We start from the raw sequence: 15561 nt of genomic DNA, 5'->3' as shown, positions 1-15561 counted from the left end.
CGCATGCGTACTGGGGGTTCAAACTGGCGCATGCGCATTGTTCTTCCGACACTGTCGTATTCGTCCTGTTAAGTTAATGGTGCTCTAACGATGCAGTTCGTATTTTCGTTCCGGTTCTGGCACGTTCACATGGATGTTCCCAAACTGCCGCTTGTGTACGACGGTTCCGAAGCTGGTCTGGAAATTAGCGCATGCGTGTTCCCGATCCGAAAATAGTTCAAGAACTCGCGCTTGCGTACTGTGGGTCAGGCACTCGCCCATGCGCCTTGATGTTCTGGATATTGCGCATGCGCATTTCTTTTCGGAGTTCGCCCATGCGTACTGTCGTTCTGGATCTGGCGCATGCGCCGTGTCACCGGCTGTTCCGGATGGCTGCAGTTCTGCAGTTTGGCCGCGTGGTGGCAGCACACAACGCGCAATGGATTCGTTCGTCCGGTCTGTGCTGCTGACGGCGGCCGAGCATGTAAAGGGTAAGTAAAGTATCGGGGGAAAAGGAAAATTAGAAAAACAAAACAGAACAAAACAAAACAAAGAAAAAGTACAACTAATGTCAACAAGGCAGACTTCTCAAACCCGGCAAACCTGTGCGAACTGCGTGTGAATATCTGTAACTAAATCACCATCTCAGTGACGTTGTCGTGCTTTTTGTTTTTTTCTCGCAGTGTCAGGGATGATGAACATTGATGGTATCACTTGCACAGCCGCATGCAGTGAAGCCTGGGATGGTTTGGAACGCTTACGAGAGCAAAGCAAAGCAAAGCATTGCACTGAGCAACTTTTGGAACAAACCGAGTGGTACCAAGTTCCACAGCTGGACTCTCCGCTCTGAGGTTCCATCCCGTTCACTCAGGGTTTGTAAATGTCCGCTGGGTCAGTTTTGTTACCGAGCGACTTGTCTTCGGTTCTTTCATTTGCAACTGTTGCAGCATCTGCCGCAGGGAATGTTGCCAGCATTTGACCCTGGGCACCAAGGCTGAACCACTTTAATAACAGTGGGACTCCCATCACAGTGTCAAGGATTTGTTCTGCTTTGGACCCAAAGGAAGAATCAATACAAAGCATGAGATGTATGAAAGTCATCATCAGGCAATGCTTCTTAGCACCACCTTTGGGAAACAGAGAAGGGATCTGTAATAAAAATCTTGGTACAGCAGTAATATACAATGCTACGTAAGAATAAAATGAGAACACTCCTCAAGGATGCAAGGAACTTTCTGATCTGATCCTGCACTATTTGCCTGCAGCTGTTCCAGATCCAGCTGTATGTTCTTTTTGGGAGTACAACTTAAAAAAACAATGGAAAAAAATGGTAGTTTAATATAGGCAGAAAAAAAAAGAGCAGGATGTTTCTATCAGTATTTAAAATGAGTTAGCAGTCAACAACAGAAGCCAATTCTAGAATAGCACCATGAGAAACAGCAGCAGAGAATGAAACATCGACATTATCCTCAACTACTGCTCCTGCAAAAATAAATAAATAAAAATCTTTTGGCCATGACCTGTCTGAAGGCATTTACACATATACACATATACACATATACACATACACACATATTCACATATTCACATACACACATATTCACATACACACATATTCACATACACACATATTCACATACACACATATTCACATTCACACACCTTCCTCGTATTTTAACTGCATGAAAAAAAGAAAAAAGAGAGTCACCTCCTCCAACACTGATGTATTTGCTCTACACAGCGAGTGACGAAGCTCAGTATCACAGAGAACTGAAGCCATAAGCACTGCGCTCCTCAGCTCCACATGAGCCAACCAAATGTGTCCATGGACCAACAGTGTGAGGCAGAGCGTGGCTGCCTTCATCTTCCTTTGTAGGAGCTGAGTAAGGCTGCAGGAGGATAAGGCTGCATTTATCCTCCCAGGGCTCCTCCCAGCTCCCCAAATGCCCCAGGGAATTAGTATATAGCAGAATAACCCAGCACACAGCCAGACCTTGCCACTGAGTATGGGAAGGAGCTGAGGTTCAGTCAGGGGACTGGGATCCTGATGGCACCCAGACTCAAAGCCACTGAGTCCCAGTGCCTGACATCGCCTGACTGCAGGGATATGGGGAAAAGGGGTATCATGGAAACGTGGGGACATCATGGAGACACTGAGCTGACATGAGAGCATCATGGAGACATCATGGAGATAAGACACACGTGAACAGGTTGGTTACAGGAACCTGGAGCTGCAGGGATGGGCCACTGAGTTACTGGAAGGCAGTGGTCAAGCTGTGTCCCTTCAGTGTCCTTGTCCCCATGCAGGATTCCATAGCCAAACCTTGGCCGTGGCAGCTGTCTGTCACTAGGGGGGAATCAGCGGCTCGAGTGAAAGGGTTATTAAGTGTTGAAGTAATTGGACCACGTGCCTGACTTTCAGCAGAACAAAAGTGTCCTGCTGGGTTTGTTGCCATGATGATACAGCCTCCTCTCATAGCCTCAAACATGTGAGTCTTGTTCTATCCAGATGAAAAGAGAGGAATAATGAAAAAAACAAATAACTTAAAACTGTAAATGACTTGATGATTCTTCAAGGAAACACGACATGCCAATTTTAAGTGACAGATTATGTATCTGCTCGCAGCTGGATTGGACATTCACAGTAAGTCAGGGAGCTGTTGTGGGTCGTTTGTGAAAAGGTAACTTGGATATTTGCTTTGAGAACTGTGCAGGGAGCAGTCGGGTGGGAGTTTCCTTTGGCTGCCTCTGACCTGTACAGCCAACAAATGTACAGTCGGAAAAGCAGCTTTACAGGAGTTACATTTGGAAAGAGTATCATGGTGGCAAAGAGACAACACAAGAAATGACTCCTATCCAAGGATCCAGTGCAAGACTCCAGAAAGGAGAGATCTTCAGAGAGAGAGAGATCGCTTCCCCACCCTTAAATGGGCTCTGGGAGTCACTTCTGGTCATGCAGCTGAATTGGGCTGGCCCAGCCCTCGCCTCAGGTGATCAATCAGTAGTTCAGGCTGTGACTCGGCAGTTCCCATGCTGCGTTATTTGGCAGAGTTTATCAGAGCTGCATTATTCGCTGTATTTAAATACGTGACTTTATTCATATTCCAGAGTTATGATATAATGCCGGCACAACAGAAATATTGGCTTAGCTGAGGTGAAGACCATCTTTGAGAAAATCTCTCTGCAGGTGGATGATGCTGGACAGCAACTTCACACTAAAGCTTTTCCTCTGGCGACAGAGCAGGGTATGTTAGTCCCATCCCTGCCCAAATCCCATCACAGCCCACGGCGGGGTCTGTGTCTCCCCGTCCCCACATCCCTTCACACCGCATTTAGTAGCACCCCTCCTAAACCCGTCCCCGTGACCCCTCACAGCGCACGGTGCGGCTCCTGGCCCGTCTTTGTCTCCACGTTCCGTTTTCACACCCCGTCCCGCCGCCGTTTCCCTCCCGTCCGGTACAGCCGCTCGGCCGCCATTTTCCACATCGAACGGTGGCTCCATGGCGGCGCCGGCGGCTTCAGGCGGTCGAGGCCCGCAGCGGCCGAGGGCTCCGGGGCGCAGCCCGTCCCCGAGCGGCTACCGCAGCTCCAAGCCGCTCGGCCGGGACGGCTTCTTCTGTCGGCGCCAGGAGGGGTCGGTGCTCGGGCACCGTCGGGGTGAGGGAAGCGCGGGGTCCCACCTCGGAGCGGGGCTCTGGGGACGGACATGGGTCAGGGGGCAGAGCCCCGGCCGGGGCCGTGCCAACCGCTCCTCGTCGGTTCCCGTCCGCAGAGCCGCCCCACAGCAGCGAGGATGAGGAGAGCGAGGAAGAGGAGAGAGGTGTGTGAGGGTGTGTGTGTGTGTGTGTGGGTGTGTGTGTGTGGGTGTGTGTGTATGGGTGTGTGTGTGTGGGTGTGTGTGTATGGGTGGGTGGGTGTGTGGGTGGGTGGGTGGGTGGGTGTGTGGGCCTCGCCCGGGCTCCGGGGTTGGACGGGACGGGGCTGAGTCCCGGGGCCGGGCCGGGGGCGCTGCCGCTGTGCGGGGCGGTATTTTCTGTAGGTTTTCACCTTTTTTTTTTTTTTTTTCCCCAGACATTTCGCACATTTCTCACAATTTCATTTGGTTTTGTTTTTTGGTTTTTTTTTTCATTACTTTTTCATGAATTTTTTGCATTCTCTTCACATATTTTGCACGAAGTCATCATTTCTTCATGCTGTTCTTTTCTTTCACAAAGTTGTGCCGTTCTTTTAGCAGTTTTCACGGACACATCGTGGATTTGGTTGATTTTGGTTTTTTACTGAACCCGGTCCTTTTTTTTTTTGTTTGTTTGGTTTTTTGTGCCACAATTTTGTGATGGTTTCACACAGTTTTGGTACAAATTCATGGTCAGTTCTTCTCATGCTGCTTTTTTTCACCTAGCTCGACCCTTTTTGCATCGATTCATTGCTTTATATTATTCTCAGAAATGTACCTTTTTTTTTTCACAAATGCATGTTTGTCCCCCCTGTGCAGAGGACCTGGCTGAGAGTTCACTGCTCAACAAGCTGCTCCACACCTCGCTGGTAGAGAACAGCCACGACGTGGAGGTGCTGCAGCAGGACCCCTCCTCCCCACTCTTCTCCATCAGAACCTTCGAGGAGCTGCACCTGTAAGTTCCCCAGCACCCGGCCTCGCACACCCCAGTTCCTATAGAACGCCCCGGGTTGTGCTTTTTCACAGGAAAAAGGAGCTTTTACAGGGCGTGTACACCATGGGCTTCAACAGACCATCGAAGATCCAGGCAAACGCTCTGCCCATCTTGATGGCACATCCGTGAGTCCTGACCCCACGGGAAGGGATGAATCAGCCCCTGTGTTCTGCCTCCCCTGTGAGGTGCTGGCACAGAGACCCCAGACTTTTACTGTTAACATTTCCCTTGCAGACCCCACAACCTGATTGCGCAGAGCCAGTCCGGGACGGGGAAAACAGCAGCATTTGTCCTGGCAATGCTGAGCAGAGTGAAAGGTGCTGAGAGGTACCCGCAGGTATGGAGCAGGGGCACGGCCGCCGGGTGCGGGCGGAGATCTGGGTTTGCTCCTGTTACGTGTGGCTGTGGGGTGTCTGCAGGCAGAGCTCTGGGTTTCTGTCCATTTTACAATTGCTGTTCATTATAATCTCAAGCATCGTCACTGCCGCTCTTCATAACCTCAAGCATCATAATTACTGCTCATCATAAACTCAAGCATCCTGGTTACAGTTTATTGAAGTCTCTAATATTAAACATCATAATTGATGCTCATTATAATCTGCAGCTTCCGGGTTGCTGCTCATTTATACTTTTCAATGCTTTTTGATGCTTTTTGATGCCTAACTAATACCTCTCACCACCCCCCAGTGCCTTTGTCTGGCTCCCACCTATGAGCTGGCCCTGCAGATTGGCCATGTGGCTGAGAAGATGGGGCGGTTCTGCAATGACATCAAGGTCACCTATGCTGTGCAGGGCAATAGAGGTTAGTCCAACCCTGATGAGTGATTACAGCAGTTAGTAATCCCTAAGTGAATATAGGGATGCTTCATAAGCCCTGAAGTGTCAGGGGTTGTGCAGTGCTTGCTGATGGAGGCTGCATTCATGTGCTGCTGCTCAGAAGCCATCCTGATGACCTTGGGTTTCTTTTTGACACAGACACCCATGGACATTACCGCTCCATGCTTTTCCCTTGTCTGTCCCATCTCTTTCCTATTTGTTTTTGCCTGCCCCTCACCTGTCTCGCGTTTTTTTGCCCATTGCTGTGTCTTTCTCCTTTTTTTTGCACCCTTTGCCCCTCTCTTTCCCTTCTTTTGCACCCTCTCTGGCAGTGTCCGCAGGCACTGTGCTGGAGGAGCAGATTGTCATCGGCACACCAGGCACCATGCTGGACTGGTGCTTCAAGCGAAGACTGCTCAACATGAGGAGGATCTGCATGTTTGTGCTGGACGAGGCTGACGTCATGATTGACACGCAGGGATTCTCCTCCCAGAGCATCCGCATCCAGAGGTGAGTCATGGAAATAAGCCTTTGGCATGGGAAAATGCAAAAAGAGGGAGGAAGAAGGTAAGATTTTTCACAAAGGGCTTGCTTTCTCCAAAATGTGTTGTTTTTTTTTTTCCCTGTAAGGCTTGCATTCATTGTTAAGTTATTCATTGTTAAATTCCTAGTGTAAATGTGTCATCAATGCTAATGAATTCCATGGGCTAACAAACTGTCAGTGCTTGGGTCCACAGTGCTATGTAGTTCCTCTTTGCAATGAATCCTTAGTGCTAATGAGCTTCTAGGTCTGACAAACTCTTGTCCCACCCCAGGGCACTCCCAAAGGACTGCCAGATGCTGCTTTTCTCTGCCACCTTCAAGGAAACTCTCTGGAAGTTTGCCCTGCAGATTGTCTCCAGGCCCATCATCATCAAGCTGAGACAAGAGGAGCTCACTCTAACCAACATTAGGCAGTACTATTTTGTCTGCAGGAACTGGGAACAGAAGTATGAGGCCCTCTGCAACCTTTATGGCAGCATCACCATTGGCCAGGCCATGATCTTCTGCCAGGTACATCTCATCTGCAAGCAGTGAGTAACCAGTGATCTGTCTGGCATGATCAACCCAAGAGTGACCTTTGCTGCTCCACAGATCACCACAAATGAATGCAAAGGAGGGATGGGAAGCACACAGATAGCATTTAAAACTCAGTGTGGTAACAGTGCCTAGTTGCTGAGACCATGTTTACTTAACTGCCATGGTGGGCATTGCATGGAAACTATTCTATGTTCCCTCAGCCTTTATACTTTGTGTCTAGCAAAGTCTGCATCATTTTTGCTCCTTTGTGTCCTAACAGAGGCACTTTGTGTCCCAACTTCTTGCTTGTTTTTGCCTTGTTTTGAGGCTCTGCCTATTCCAAAGCACCAGGGGCTCGATGTAAAGGAGCATGAGCATTGGGAATGTGAAGGACTGGCACAGAGCAGGCAAGGATTTGGTAAAGTGATGTATTGGCATTAAGTTAGAGGAGTGGTAGTAAGGATTTGGGGAAGTTGAAAAGTGAGCAGCAGATGCAGAGCTGCTAGGGAAGCTCAGCCTTTTCCCACTTATGCAGACCCGACGGAGTGCAGACTGGCTCTCGATGAAGATGATTCAGGACGGGCACCAAGTGGCCATGCTGACAGCAGAGCTGTCCATTGTGCAGAGAGCTGAAGTCATCCAGAGGTTTCGTGACGCCAAGGAGAAGGTTCTTATCACTACCAATGTCTGTGCGAGAGGTCAGTCCCAGAAACAGACACACTGAAGGATGAAAATCCACTTCTCCTATGAAAATTCCTTTGCTCTGAGCCTTGTCATGTGGAAATCCCTTCACTTTGAATAATGTAAGCACTTAGGTTTCATGCTTCAAGTTTCCAACCATGCATTGACAGGCAGAACTTTATCATGAAAGCTGAGGCTTTTGTCAGTATGATTCTATGAACTGGGAAAAATTTATCACAGTGGGGTCTCAAAGGCAAAAGGGATGAACACAAAAAGAAAAAAAATGATCAGAAATGCACGGGAACATTGGTCAGAAAGGCAAGGAAAGGGATTAGAATGGGAATTGGAGAGACAAAGTGATCAGAAATGCAAGTGAAGCAGTGATTTTGTCCAGCGTGCACAGCAATTAAGAAGCAGCCTTCAGAAGGGGTTGGGAGATGGCTTTTAGGGTGGTAGAAAGCTCTTTTTGAGAGTCCTCTGTCACTCAGGGATTGACGTGGCCCAAGTCACGATTGTGGTGAACTTCGGCCTTCCCATCAACCGTCAGAAGCAGCCAGATTTTGAGACCTACTTGCACCGCATCGGGCGGGCAGGGCGCTTCGGGAAGAGGGGAATCGCCTTCAATATGGTGGACAGCCACAGCGTACACCTCGTGCACTGCATAGAGGAACATTTCCGTGAGTGCCCCCTGTTCCCTTGTTCCCCTGTTCCTCCAGTGCAGCCAAGGACTAAAAGCTCCCCACTTGGTCATCCAGTTTTCATTTCTGCTGTAGCTGGAACATAGTTTTTGCTATTAAATAAATAAAGGTAGTGGGACTTTGCAGACACAGAGCTGAGAAATGATTTAATAAGAATATATGATTTAATAAGATATGATGATATAAAACTAGAAAACAGACTACAAGGATTAGAAGCAGGGCTAAGCACACTGACCTGCCTCATTTTGAATGGAACTGGCCCATTTTCTGCTTTCTTCAGCCTCTCTGTGTTTCTCCCTGCTGCCTCCTCTTCCATGTTCTGTTATGGGTTTCTAACAGTTCTATTCTGGGACTCTGTGATTCAGGTCCCTCAGCCTTCCCACCCCAGGTGTTTTTTTCTCATGCTTTTCCCAGTTATGAAAGGACAGGGCTGTCTTAAAAGGATAAAACATCTTCCAAATGTTGCTTGCTTTTAGGATAGAGCATCTTCCAAATCTTCCGTTTTTTAGATTAAAACATTTTATAATGTTTGTTGTTTTGGGGATAAAACATCTTTCAAAAATTGTACCTTAATTGCTAGTGTGTGAAGCCCAGATCACATCTCACCCAACCCAAATTTATGCTTTTCTATATGCTCTATACAAATCTTGCCTTTTTTTAGCAGTCCCAAAGCAGTGGCACCTTGCCATTGCCAGGGATGTTTTTCCTTCTTGCACTGACATTTTTTCCTTTCTACAGAGACAAAGATCAAGAGGCTGGACACAGACTGCATGGACAAGCTTGAGGAGCTGGAAAACTGAGTAAAAAACACGGCTTAGCTCCAAATTGCTCACATTTTGGTTTAAATTGTATGTGAAATCCAGGAGAAAATCCCCCGGTTTTCTAACTTCCCGGTGGTACCTGGTTTTGTTGTGACGTTTTGTTTTAGAAGGAGAGTAGGGGAAATGCCCTCAGTCTAACAAATGATTCTGATTGGTTTCCTCGGTGCTTTGGGGGAAAATTCCTTGGTGTTTTGTGGAAATGCCCCTTGGTTTTGGGGCAGTGTTTGCCTGTTTGGGGCACTGTTGCTTTGTTCAGGATACCATCGCCCAGTTCTGGGCTCTTTCCTTGTTTTGAGGTGGTGGTTTATGTTTCTGGGGCCCTGTTCCTTGTTTTGTTGTGTTGTTGTTTTTCTTTTCTCTGAAAGAAATAAGTTTAAAGCAGACAAGTCCCAGTTCAAACATCTTTGTGTCTGAGGTTTGTGCAGAAACTGCTCTTGAACAGAGGAAACACTGTTGTGTAATGTGGAAATTCCATGGAGGTGTGAAGAGGAAATGGAAGCTCTGAGGAGCCAAAAAGCAGTTTGTTAAAGATAACGAACACAAGGGAACAAATGCTATTTTCTTACTGATTTCTTCTTTTCCCTTTAAATTAAAGTTCAGTGCTAAAAGATCCCTTTGTTTTAGAGGGTGTTATTCTTGATGCTGTTATACAGACCGAGTTCAGTGATGCTGCTGCTTTCAATTGGTTTTCTGTCGGTAAGAACGTGCTCAGCCTTTCCTCCTCTGTCCATTTCACAATGGCTGTCATACCCTTGTTACCTGATCTGTCATTTTGAATTCTAATACATTCCTTTCCTTTCAGCTTCCTTACCAAAGCCGTATCTAATGCAGCCCTCTCATGAGCTACTTCTGCTACTCCACGTTTTTCCCAATTAAGATCTTCAAACCAGCGGCCGTTCATTATTTAGCAGGTGTCCCTCCCAGCCCCTGCCATGAGCGCTGTGTTCCCACGCAGCCCTATGTTCGGAGGGCACAACAGACCCTTCGGGCACAGCGCACACACACGCGGTCCCAGCGTTCACCCCCCGCCGCCCACCCGGCACCGCGGCCGCTCCGCTCCCCCCATCGCCCCCACGGCACCGCGCGCAGGGGCCGATGGCCGCGCCGTGCGTCATCACACCGCGCCGAGCTCCGATTGGCTGCGCTGCCGCTCGCGGAGCTGGTTGGACTCGCGCCTTCCCTCGGCCGTTGCGGCTCCCGCTCCGTCCTCGCTCCGCTCCGCATCGTTCGGCCCCATTAAACCTCGTTCCATTTCTTCTCAACGTGCTCCCCCCACTCTCACACCGAGTGCCCGCTCCCCACCGTTACTCAGCTGCTCCTCGCTCAGCCTCGCATATCTTTGAACATGGTGAGCTGTGATTCGTGTCAGCTGAACCACGCAGACAGCCGGAAGAGGACGCTGGAATATTCACCGTGTTACCAGTTGTACAGCACTGGTTTTAATGGCTTTGCTGGTTTTTTGTTCGGTTTTAATTTTATTTTGTTTAAATGAATGCTCACAGAGTAAGAAGACACCAAATAAATTGTACTTGTAGCCTATAGCAGCTCCACGTTTACAAAAGGTGTTGACATTCACTGCCCTTCACCTGTGGGTTTTTGCACTGCTACAAGCTTGTGCGAGACGAACCTAGAAAGAAAGAGAAATTCATCAATAGCCAGAGATTATAACCCACAGCCGCTTCCAGTTTCCACCTGAAGCCGAAGACACCTTTGGTTTCAATTGAGGTTTTCAAAATGCTGACAATAGTTATTTTTCTACAAATGTGACATTTTTTCCCTTCCCAGCTCATGCTTCTTCTTCACCAGGGGCAGAAGCTAAGATACAAGACTTGAAATAGGAAGCTTCAGCTACAGCTCAGTAGCTCTACAGTTAAGGACAACAAGTAAGGACAGAAACGATGCTGCATTACCTTCAGGTCTCAAACAGAAAAAAGAAAGAAACAGACTTACAGACAGCTTGTTCATAATGCCTCGTGCCTCCGGATTGAGATGAAGAATATTCTTCTTGGTCAGATCCCTTGCTGTTAAACAAATGCTCTGCAAGAAGCCAAAAACCACCAACTGCTGTTTAGCTGCAGCAGCTAGAAGCAGCTAAAATAGAACTCCACACACACAAGGAGACCATGTATGTGCCAAGAACCACATCCAGCTTGACCAGCTCATCTCATACCTGCCCTTGGTGTACCATGAGCAGAAGGTGCTTTCAGCATTATTTTAAAGAGCAGCAAAGCAACAGTCTGCATTCTGCTTAGACCAGATCAAACAGCTCCCACTTCTGACTAATAATTTCTTCAGGTTCCTTTTAAGCAACATTTACCTCCTGATAAACTGTGGTGGCACAAGTAAGTGGCCAAGAACAGATGAAGAGGAGTCCCTTGAATCTGATAAGGCCCCCAAGAAGGTACGAGCTCTCTGTTTGCTGCATGGATTTTTACAGACCCAAGTTTGATTTTACCTCCCCTCCTCCAACAGGAACAGTAATGAAGACATCATTGCCATTAGCAAGGGGGCTGCCATTAGCAGAGATGGTGTAAACACGTTCATTTACTGAGGGCGTGCGCAAACCCGGCGTCTTGAAAACTCTGGAAAAAGCAACAGGTAAGGAATTTTTCTACAATTGCGTAAAGCACTTGGACCAAGTCTTCCAATGCAGGTTCAAAGTGCTGCTGGAAAATATTCTGCACATAGACAACTGCAATGCAATAGTATTGCAATAGTATACAAACCTGGAATCAAACCTGGGTGTGATGACGGAGGTGCCTCCTCGAGCACAGAGATCAAGGTTTCTGCCAGTAGCTGGAGTGACAAAGCTGCTTTTGCTTGATCTGCTTAAAAGGAAGCAAATGTAAGTAGAGGCATGCTCTCAGAAGAATCATTTTAAGAGATACGTAAGCACTGTTGTACCAAAGACTTAGATGAGACAACCCAAGGTTCTCACAGATCGCCCTACAGCACAGCATGCTAGGCCACGTGCCATCCCATTCAGCAGCTACATTAGCACTGCACCATTACTCTCTGTTTCTGAAATCCTGCCACGAAACTCATCTCACTTTACTTTACTCATCTTTACTCACCTTTTACTCATGCGTTTCACTCTTGCTGAAGGAGGTCTTCTGCTCCTGGATGCTGGTGCTTTTTTAGTGGATGTCCTCACCTGAAACACATTAGCTGCCAAATCAGTCATTTCCTTCTCCTGTGACAGCCAAGTCTGCACCAAGCAAATGCTTCCATATGAAACACTTGGCTCAGCAGGCTCCTTCCTGCAGCACAGGAGTCTGAAACAAGCCACTGGACAAACTTTTGAGAACTTTCCCATCCGAGTATTATCCTCACATCCTTTCCCTGAAGTTCAGCTCTAGAACTTCAGGAGGATAACAGACCACGTTAGCTTCTACTCTGACTCAGGATGGCTCACATATTTATTATTGCCCACAGCAAAATTCATAAACTAGAAAACTGAAAAGCATTATTGTGAAATATTTTCAATGTGGCCCAGACTGTTCTGCTCTAGGGAATATCACTCCCTACATACAACAATGCTGAATACACCTGCTCAGATGAGAAGGATGACTCTCACATGCAGAAGTACAACAAGGAATAAGAGCAGAGGTAACTCGCAGCACAGTCAGTTTGCTTGCTACAAGTAACTGCACTACCTGCCAATGAAAGCCAGCTTGCAGCGTCACCAGAACAATCAGGAATCAACAGCTTTTTCAAAATCACCCTCACAGCATCCTGCACAGCTGTCCCACCATAGGCATCAGCATCATCTCGCTACATAGTTTACATCCTGGGAACGAAAGCCATCACAAAGAGCAGCTACTTACCTTTCCATTTCTTGGATTAGTGCTTGCAGCTGCTTGCTCCACGAGAAGCTGGCTATCATGTTTCGCTTTCTTTGCTGGAGGAAGCAAAGGAGCCTCTGCTGCTTCTTCTGTAGCTTCAATATCCTGTTTAGATTTTTCTACAAAGAGGAGAAAGCGTTATTCAAGTTGATGGGAAAAAAAAAAACTAACACGACATAACTGACCATTAGCTAAGGTAAGGAAATATAGTACAAGCTTCTTTGAAAACAGTTTGCTTCTAAAATCTTAATTCTGATGACAACAGTAAAGAGAACACAGCTATGAATTATTCAGAATGCTTTAATTAAAGCAAGTAAAACTACTTCAGGTCGCAGGAGTAGAGGCAGAATTACACCCCTGTCTTTAAACATCTTGAAGGCTGTAGCTAAGAACCAAATCAGTATTCACAGAATGTTAACTACTGACCTTTCCCGACGAGTTTTAAAGGAGTCTGGATAAATTCTGCTGTTATTTTGTTTATTTCTGTTATTCCCCGGTCTGCCTAGGATTAAGAAGCCATAATATTGTCAGGATGATCAGTAGTGTAAGTTTGCAATAAGTCAAAGTTGCAGGCAAAATCTTTATAACTATTTCACAGCAAAAATATCTTCACGTTCTTCTGTTGTGCTCAAACAAGGTCCTTCCAAGTTATTCTGGACATAATAGATCTTGATGCCCTTCAGAGGCAGCATGCCCTGCTGGACAGCTGCAAGCACACTTCACCTACTGCCTGCTGCTCAACCACCACAGCAGTGCTTTATCTTACTGAAAGGCACATGCTCTTCCAGAGACCTAGGAGCAAACCCCCACAGCGTAGGGCACTGTATGACTCCAGGGAAGCAGAGCAACCTTACAGATAGTAGGAGAGAAGGGCTGGTGCATGAGGCAAGTGATCTCCGTGTGTGATGATGGAGCAGCCAAACAAAAGTGACTAAATCGTGTTTAGTTCTTTTTTTTCTTTAAGACCACGAAGAATGTTAAAATGCAGAGGACTGGGAGAGGCATAATGGCAGAGGCTGCCCAGAACATGCATGCCCTTGGAGGGTGCACATATACCAGAGCTCTAAAAGCACAGCTGGGATACCTGGGATACCCGCCTGGTGTTTGTAAACAACGTGACATGGTTTAAGCCTCACAAGTTACACTCCTGAGTGTGCTGATGCTTTTACTCCCTCCACTGCATTCCCAGGAAATCTGTCAATGGGCTGAGAGCTGTTTAAACAGGTCTTCAAGTTTCCCTCCTCCCACACATTTCCTTTTCTCCCACTCAAAATTTCTGGATGTTTCTGCACAAATCCTTCGTCTCCTACAGGAACACGCAACACGCGGGGAAGTTTCCTATCTGTGCTGGTACGTACCATCACCGCCTCCTCCAGGACTCGTTGGCTTCCTCCTTTATTTAGAAAGAAGACATTTCCTTTGGAAGCGGCACAGCGGAGCGAGCCGGGACAGCCCCCGCAGCGCACACAGGGGCGCCGTGACGCCGCAGGAGCCGGCAGCCCCGCACAGCGCACAGCGGGCAGCCCCGCACAGCGGCCGTTCCGGCGGCGAACGAGCGGCCCCGCACACTGGGCGCTGCGCACCCGCCCGCGTTCTGCCGGACGCTGTTGCCCCGCGTCCCAGCGCTGCTCAGCCCCGGCTCCGCCCCGCCCCGCCCGGTACCGAAGAACTGCAGCCAGTTCATCTCGCGCAGCGCCACGGGCAGCCGCAGGAGCTCCATGTCGTACAGATTCTCCATCTCCTTCACCAGGCGCTCCCCGTTCGTGCGCAGCTGCTCGATCCGGCTCTTCACTGCGGGACGGACAACGCGTCGGACGCGACCCGGGCTCGAGCACAGACGTCGGCCTGGGCCTGGGCCTGGGCCTGGGCCTGGGCCTGGGCCTGGGCCTGGGCCCTCCCTCCCTCCCTCCCTCCCGCAGCCCGCCGTCCCGCGGCCTGCTCCCCGCGTCCTACCCTCCCGGTCGAAGTCCTTGAGGAAGGCGCTCAGCTTCCTGCCTCGCGCCGCCGCGGCCGCCTTCCTGCGGGCAGGAGCCATGACGGACGAGGAATGGCGCGACTCACCGAGTCCCGCTCCCGCCCGCGCCGCGTTCAACCGCCGCCCGACGCGCCCCTGCCGTCCAATCAGAGCTCCGCGAGCGGCAGCGCAGCCAATCGGAACCCGGCGCGGTGTGATGACGCGCGGCGCGGCGACGGGCCCCTGCCCGCGGGCGCCATGGCGGCGATGGAGGGAGCGGAGCGGCCGTTGTGCTGCTGCTCTGCCGCGTGGGGAACGCGGGGCGTTTATACCGGCGCCTGCACCCGCCCGTTTTGGGGCTCCCGGGGCCGGGCCGGGGCTGCGAGGAGTTTTCGGAGACAAATGAGAGATGTCAGATCGGGATTAAAAGCACCGCGCGTTGTGCTGCGGAGCGCCGTGATTGCTTTCATCGCACCGGTACGATGAAGGAATAAACGTGGCTTACAGTGATAGTATTGAAGGGGTGCGTATCCAGTATTGGGACTGGACAAGCTCCAGTCTGAATGCAGCCCCTTCAGAGCGAGGTGGCATTAAGAATCGTGGAACCAGAGAAAGGCCCAGGTTGAAAGGGACCACAACCATCATCCGCTTCCAACCCCCTGCTGTGAGCAGGGTCACCAACCACCCAGCTGGTCTTGATGCCAGCGTGGGTGCAACTTAAACCATTCTCAGCTGAATGTTAATGGAAGTTGTCCAAAGGGAGAGAGGAAGGAATGAGTTAAACTGAAGGGAGAACTTAGAGCCACATAAAAACCGCAGGGAGCCATAGAGCTCCACAGGGAACCAAAGGGAACAGGGAACCATATGGGAACAATAATGACACATCACACAAGGACCTGCAGGACCCATAGAGGTGCATAGGGAAACATGCTGCCCTGTAACAACCCATAGTGTCACACAGCCAGTTGTGCTGACGTTCATGCATCATGGGTGAAGATTCACAGCACTGTGGGATAGCCTTTGTCTGAGTGGCCAGCTCAC

General features: G+C 49.1%; 3 protein-coding genes across 9 annotated transcripts in view; 2 read left to right on the top strand and 1 right to left on the bottom strand.

Annotated features, from left to right (window-relative positions):
- Positions 1 to 1498, top strand: part of LOC107322715 (uncharacterized) — a 10383-nt gene extending 8885 nt beyond the window's left edge. Inside the window, exons 1-2 of one of the 2 annotated variants that reach the window (XM_085522424.1) lie at positions 1 to 470; positions 663 to 1498. In XM_085522424.1, coding sequence (XP_085378550.1) covers positions 134 to 470; positions 663 to 829 — 504 coding nt within the window. In that variant the 5' untranslated portion in view covers positions 1 to 133 and the 3' untranslated portion in view covers positions 830 to 1498. The remainder of the gene's footprint in view (positions 471 to 662) is intronic. The other variant, XR_014936610.1, reaches the window with a different exon arrangement.
- A 1602-nt stretch (positions 1499 to 3100) lies between these two features.
- On the top strand, positions 3101 to 9331 carry LOC107322714 (ATP-dependent RNA helicase DDX25-like). 5 transcript variants are annotated; one of them, XM_085522416.1, is made up of 11 exons: positions 3101 to 3224; positions 3752 to 3799; positions 4472 to 4607; positions 4679 to 4771; positions 4881 to 4983; positions 5334 to 5448; positions 5795 to 5972; positions 6278 to 6515; positions 7057 to 7219; positions 7691 to 7879; positions 8639 to 9331. In XM_085522416.1, the coding sequence occupies exons 4-11, from the start codon at positions 4710 to 4712 to the stop codon at positions 8698 to 8700; spliced, it is 1110 nt and encodes a 369-aa protein (XP_085378542.1). In that variant the 5' UTR covers positions 3101 to 3224; positions 3752 to 3799; positions 4472 to 4607; positions 4679 to 4709; the 3' UTR covers positions 8701 to 9331. The 5 variants fall into 5 exon arrangements, 3 of the variants coding, with proteins under 3 accessions (XP_085378542.1, XP_085378543.1, XP_085378541.1); XM_085522415.1 differs by lacking the exon at positions 3101 to 3224 and adding an exon at positions 3370 to 3636; XM_085522417.1 differs by lacking the exon at positions 3752 to 3799 and having other exon boundaries at positions 3114 to 3224.
- An 845-nt stretch (positions 9332 to 10176) lies between these two features.
- CDCA8 (cell division cycle associated 8) lies at positions 10177 to 14652 on the bottom strand. 2 transcript variants are annotated; one of them, XM_032448421.2, is made up of 10 exons: positions 14520 to 14652; positions 14229 to 14357; positions 13925 to 13959; positions 12993 to 13068; positions 12549 to 12685; positions 11796 to 11875; positions 11448 to 11549; positions 11177 to 11303; positions 10672 to 10758; positions 10177 to 10348 (listed from the first exon to the last, which is right to left on the bottom strand). In XM_032448421.2, exons 1-10 carry the CDS (start codon positions 14599 to 14601, stop codon positions 10304 to 10306), a joined length of 900 nt encoding a protein of 299 aa, XP_032304312.2. In that variant the 5' UTR covers positions 14602 to 14652; the 3' UTR covers positions 10177 to 10303. The 2 variants fall into 2 exon arrangements, with proteins under 2 accessions (XP_032304312.2, XP_015736278.2); XM_015880792.3 differs by having other exon boundaries at positions 11448 to 11546.
- Positions 14653 to 15561: the final 909 nt, after the last annotated feature.

Source organism: Coturnix japonica, chromosome 22, assembly GCF_054131305.1.
Source record: "Coturnix japonica strain WE chromosome 22, WE-NBRP24, whole genome shotgun sequence".
In the NCBI taxonomy this organism is placed as follows: Eukaryota; Metazoa; Chordata; class Aves; order Galliformes; family Phasianidae; genus Coturnix; species Coturnix japonica.
Note: the sequence above shows the minus strand (reverse complement) of the source record. Positions and strands in the feature narration are given on the sequence as shown.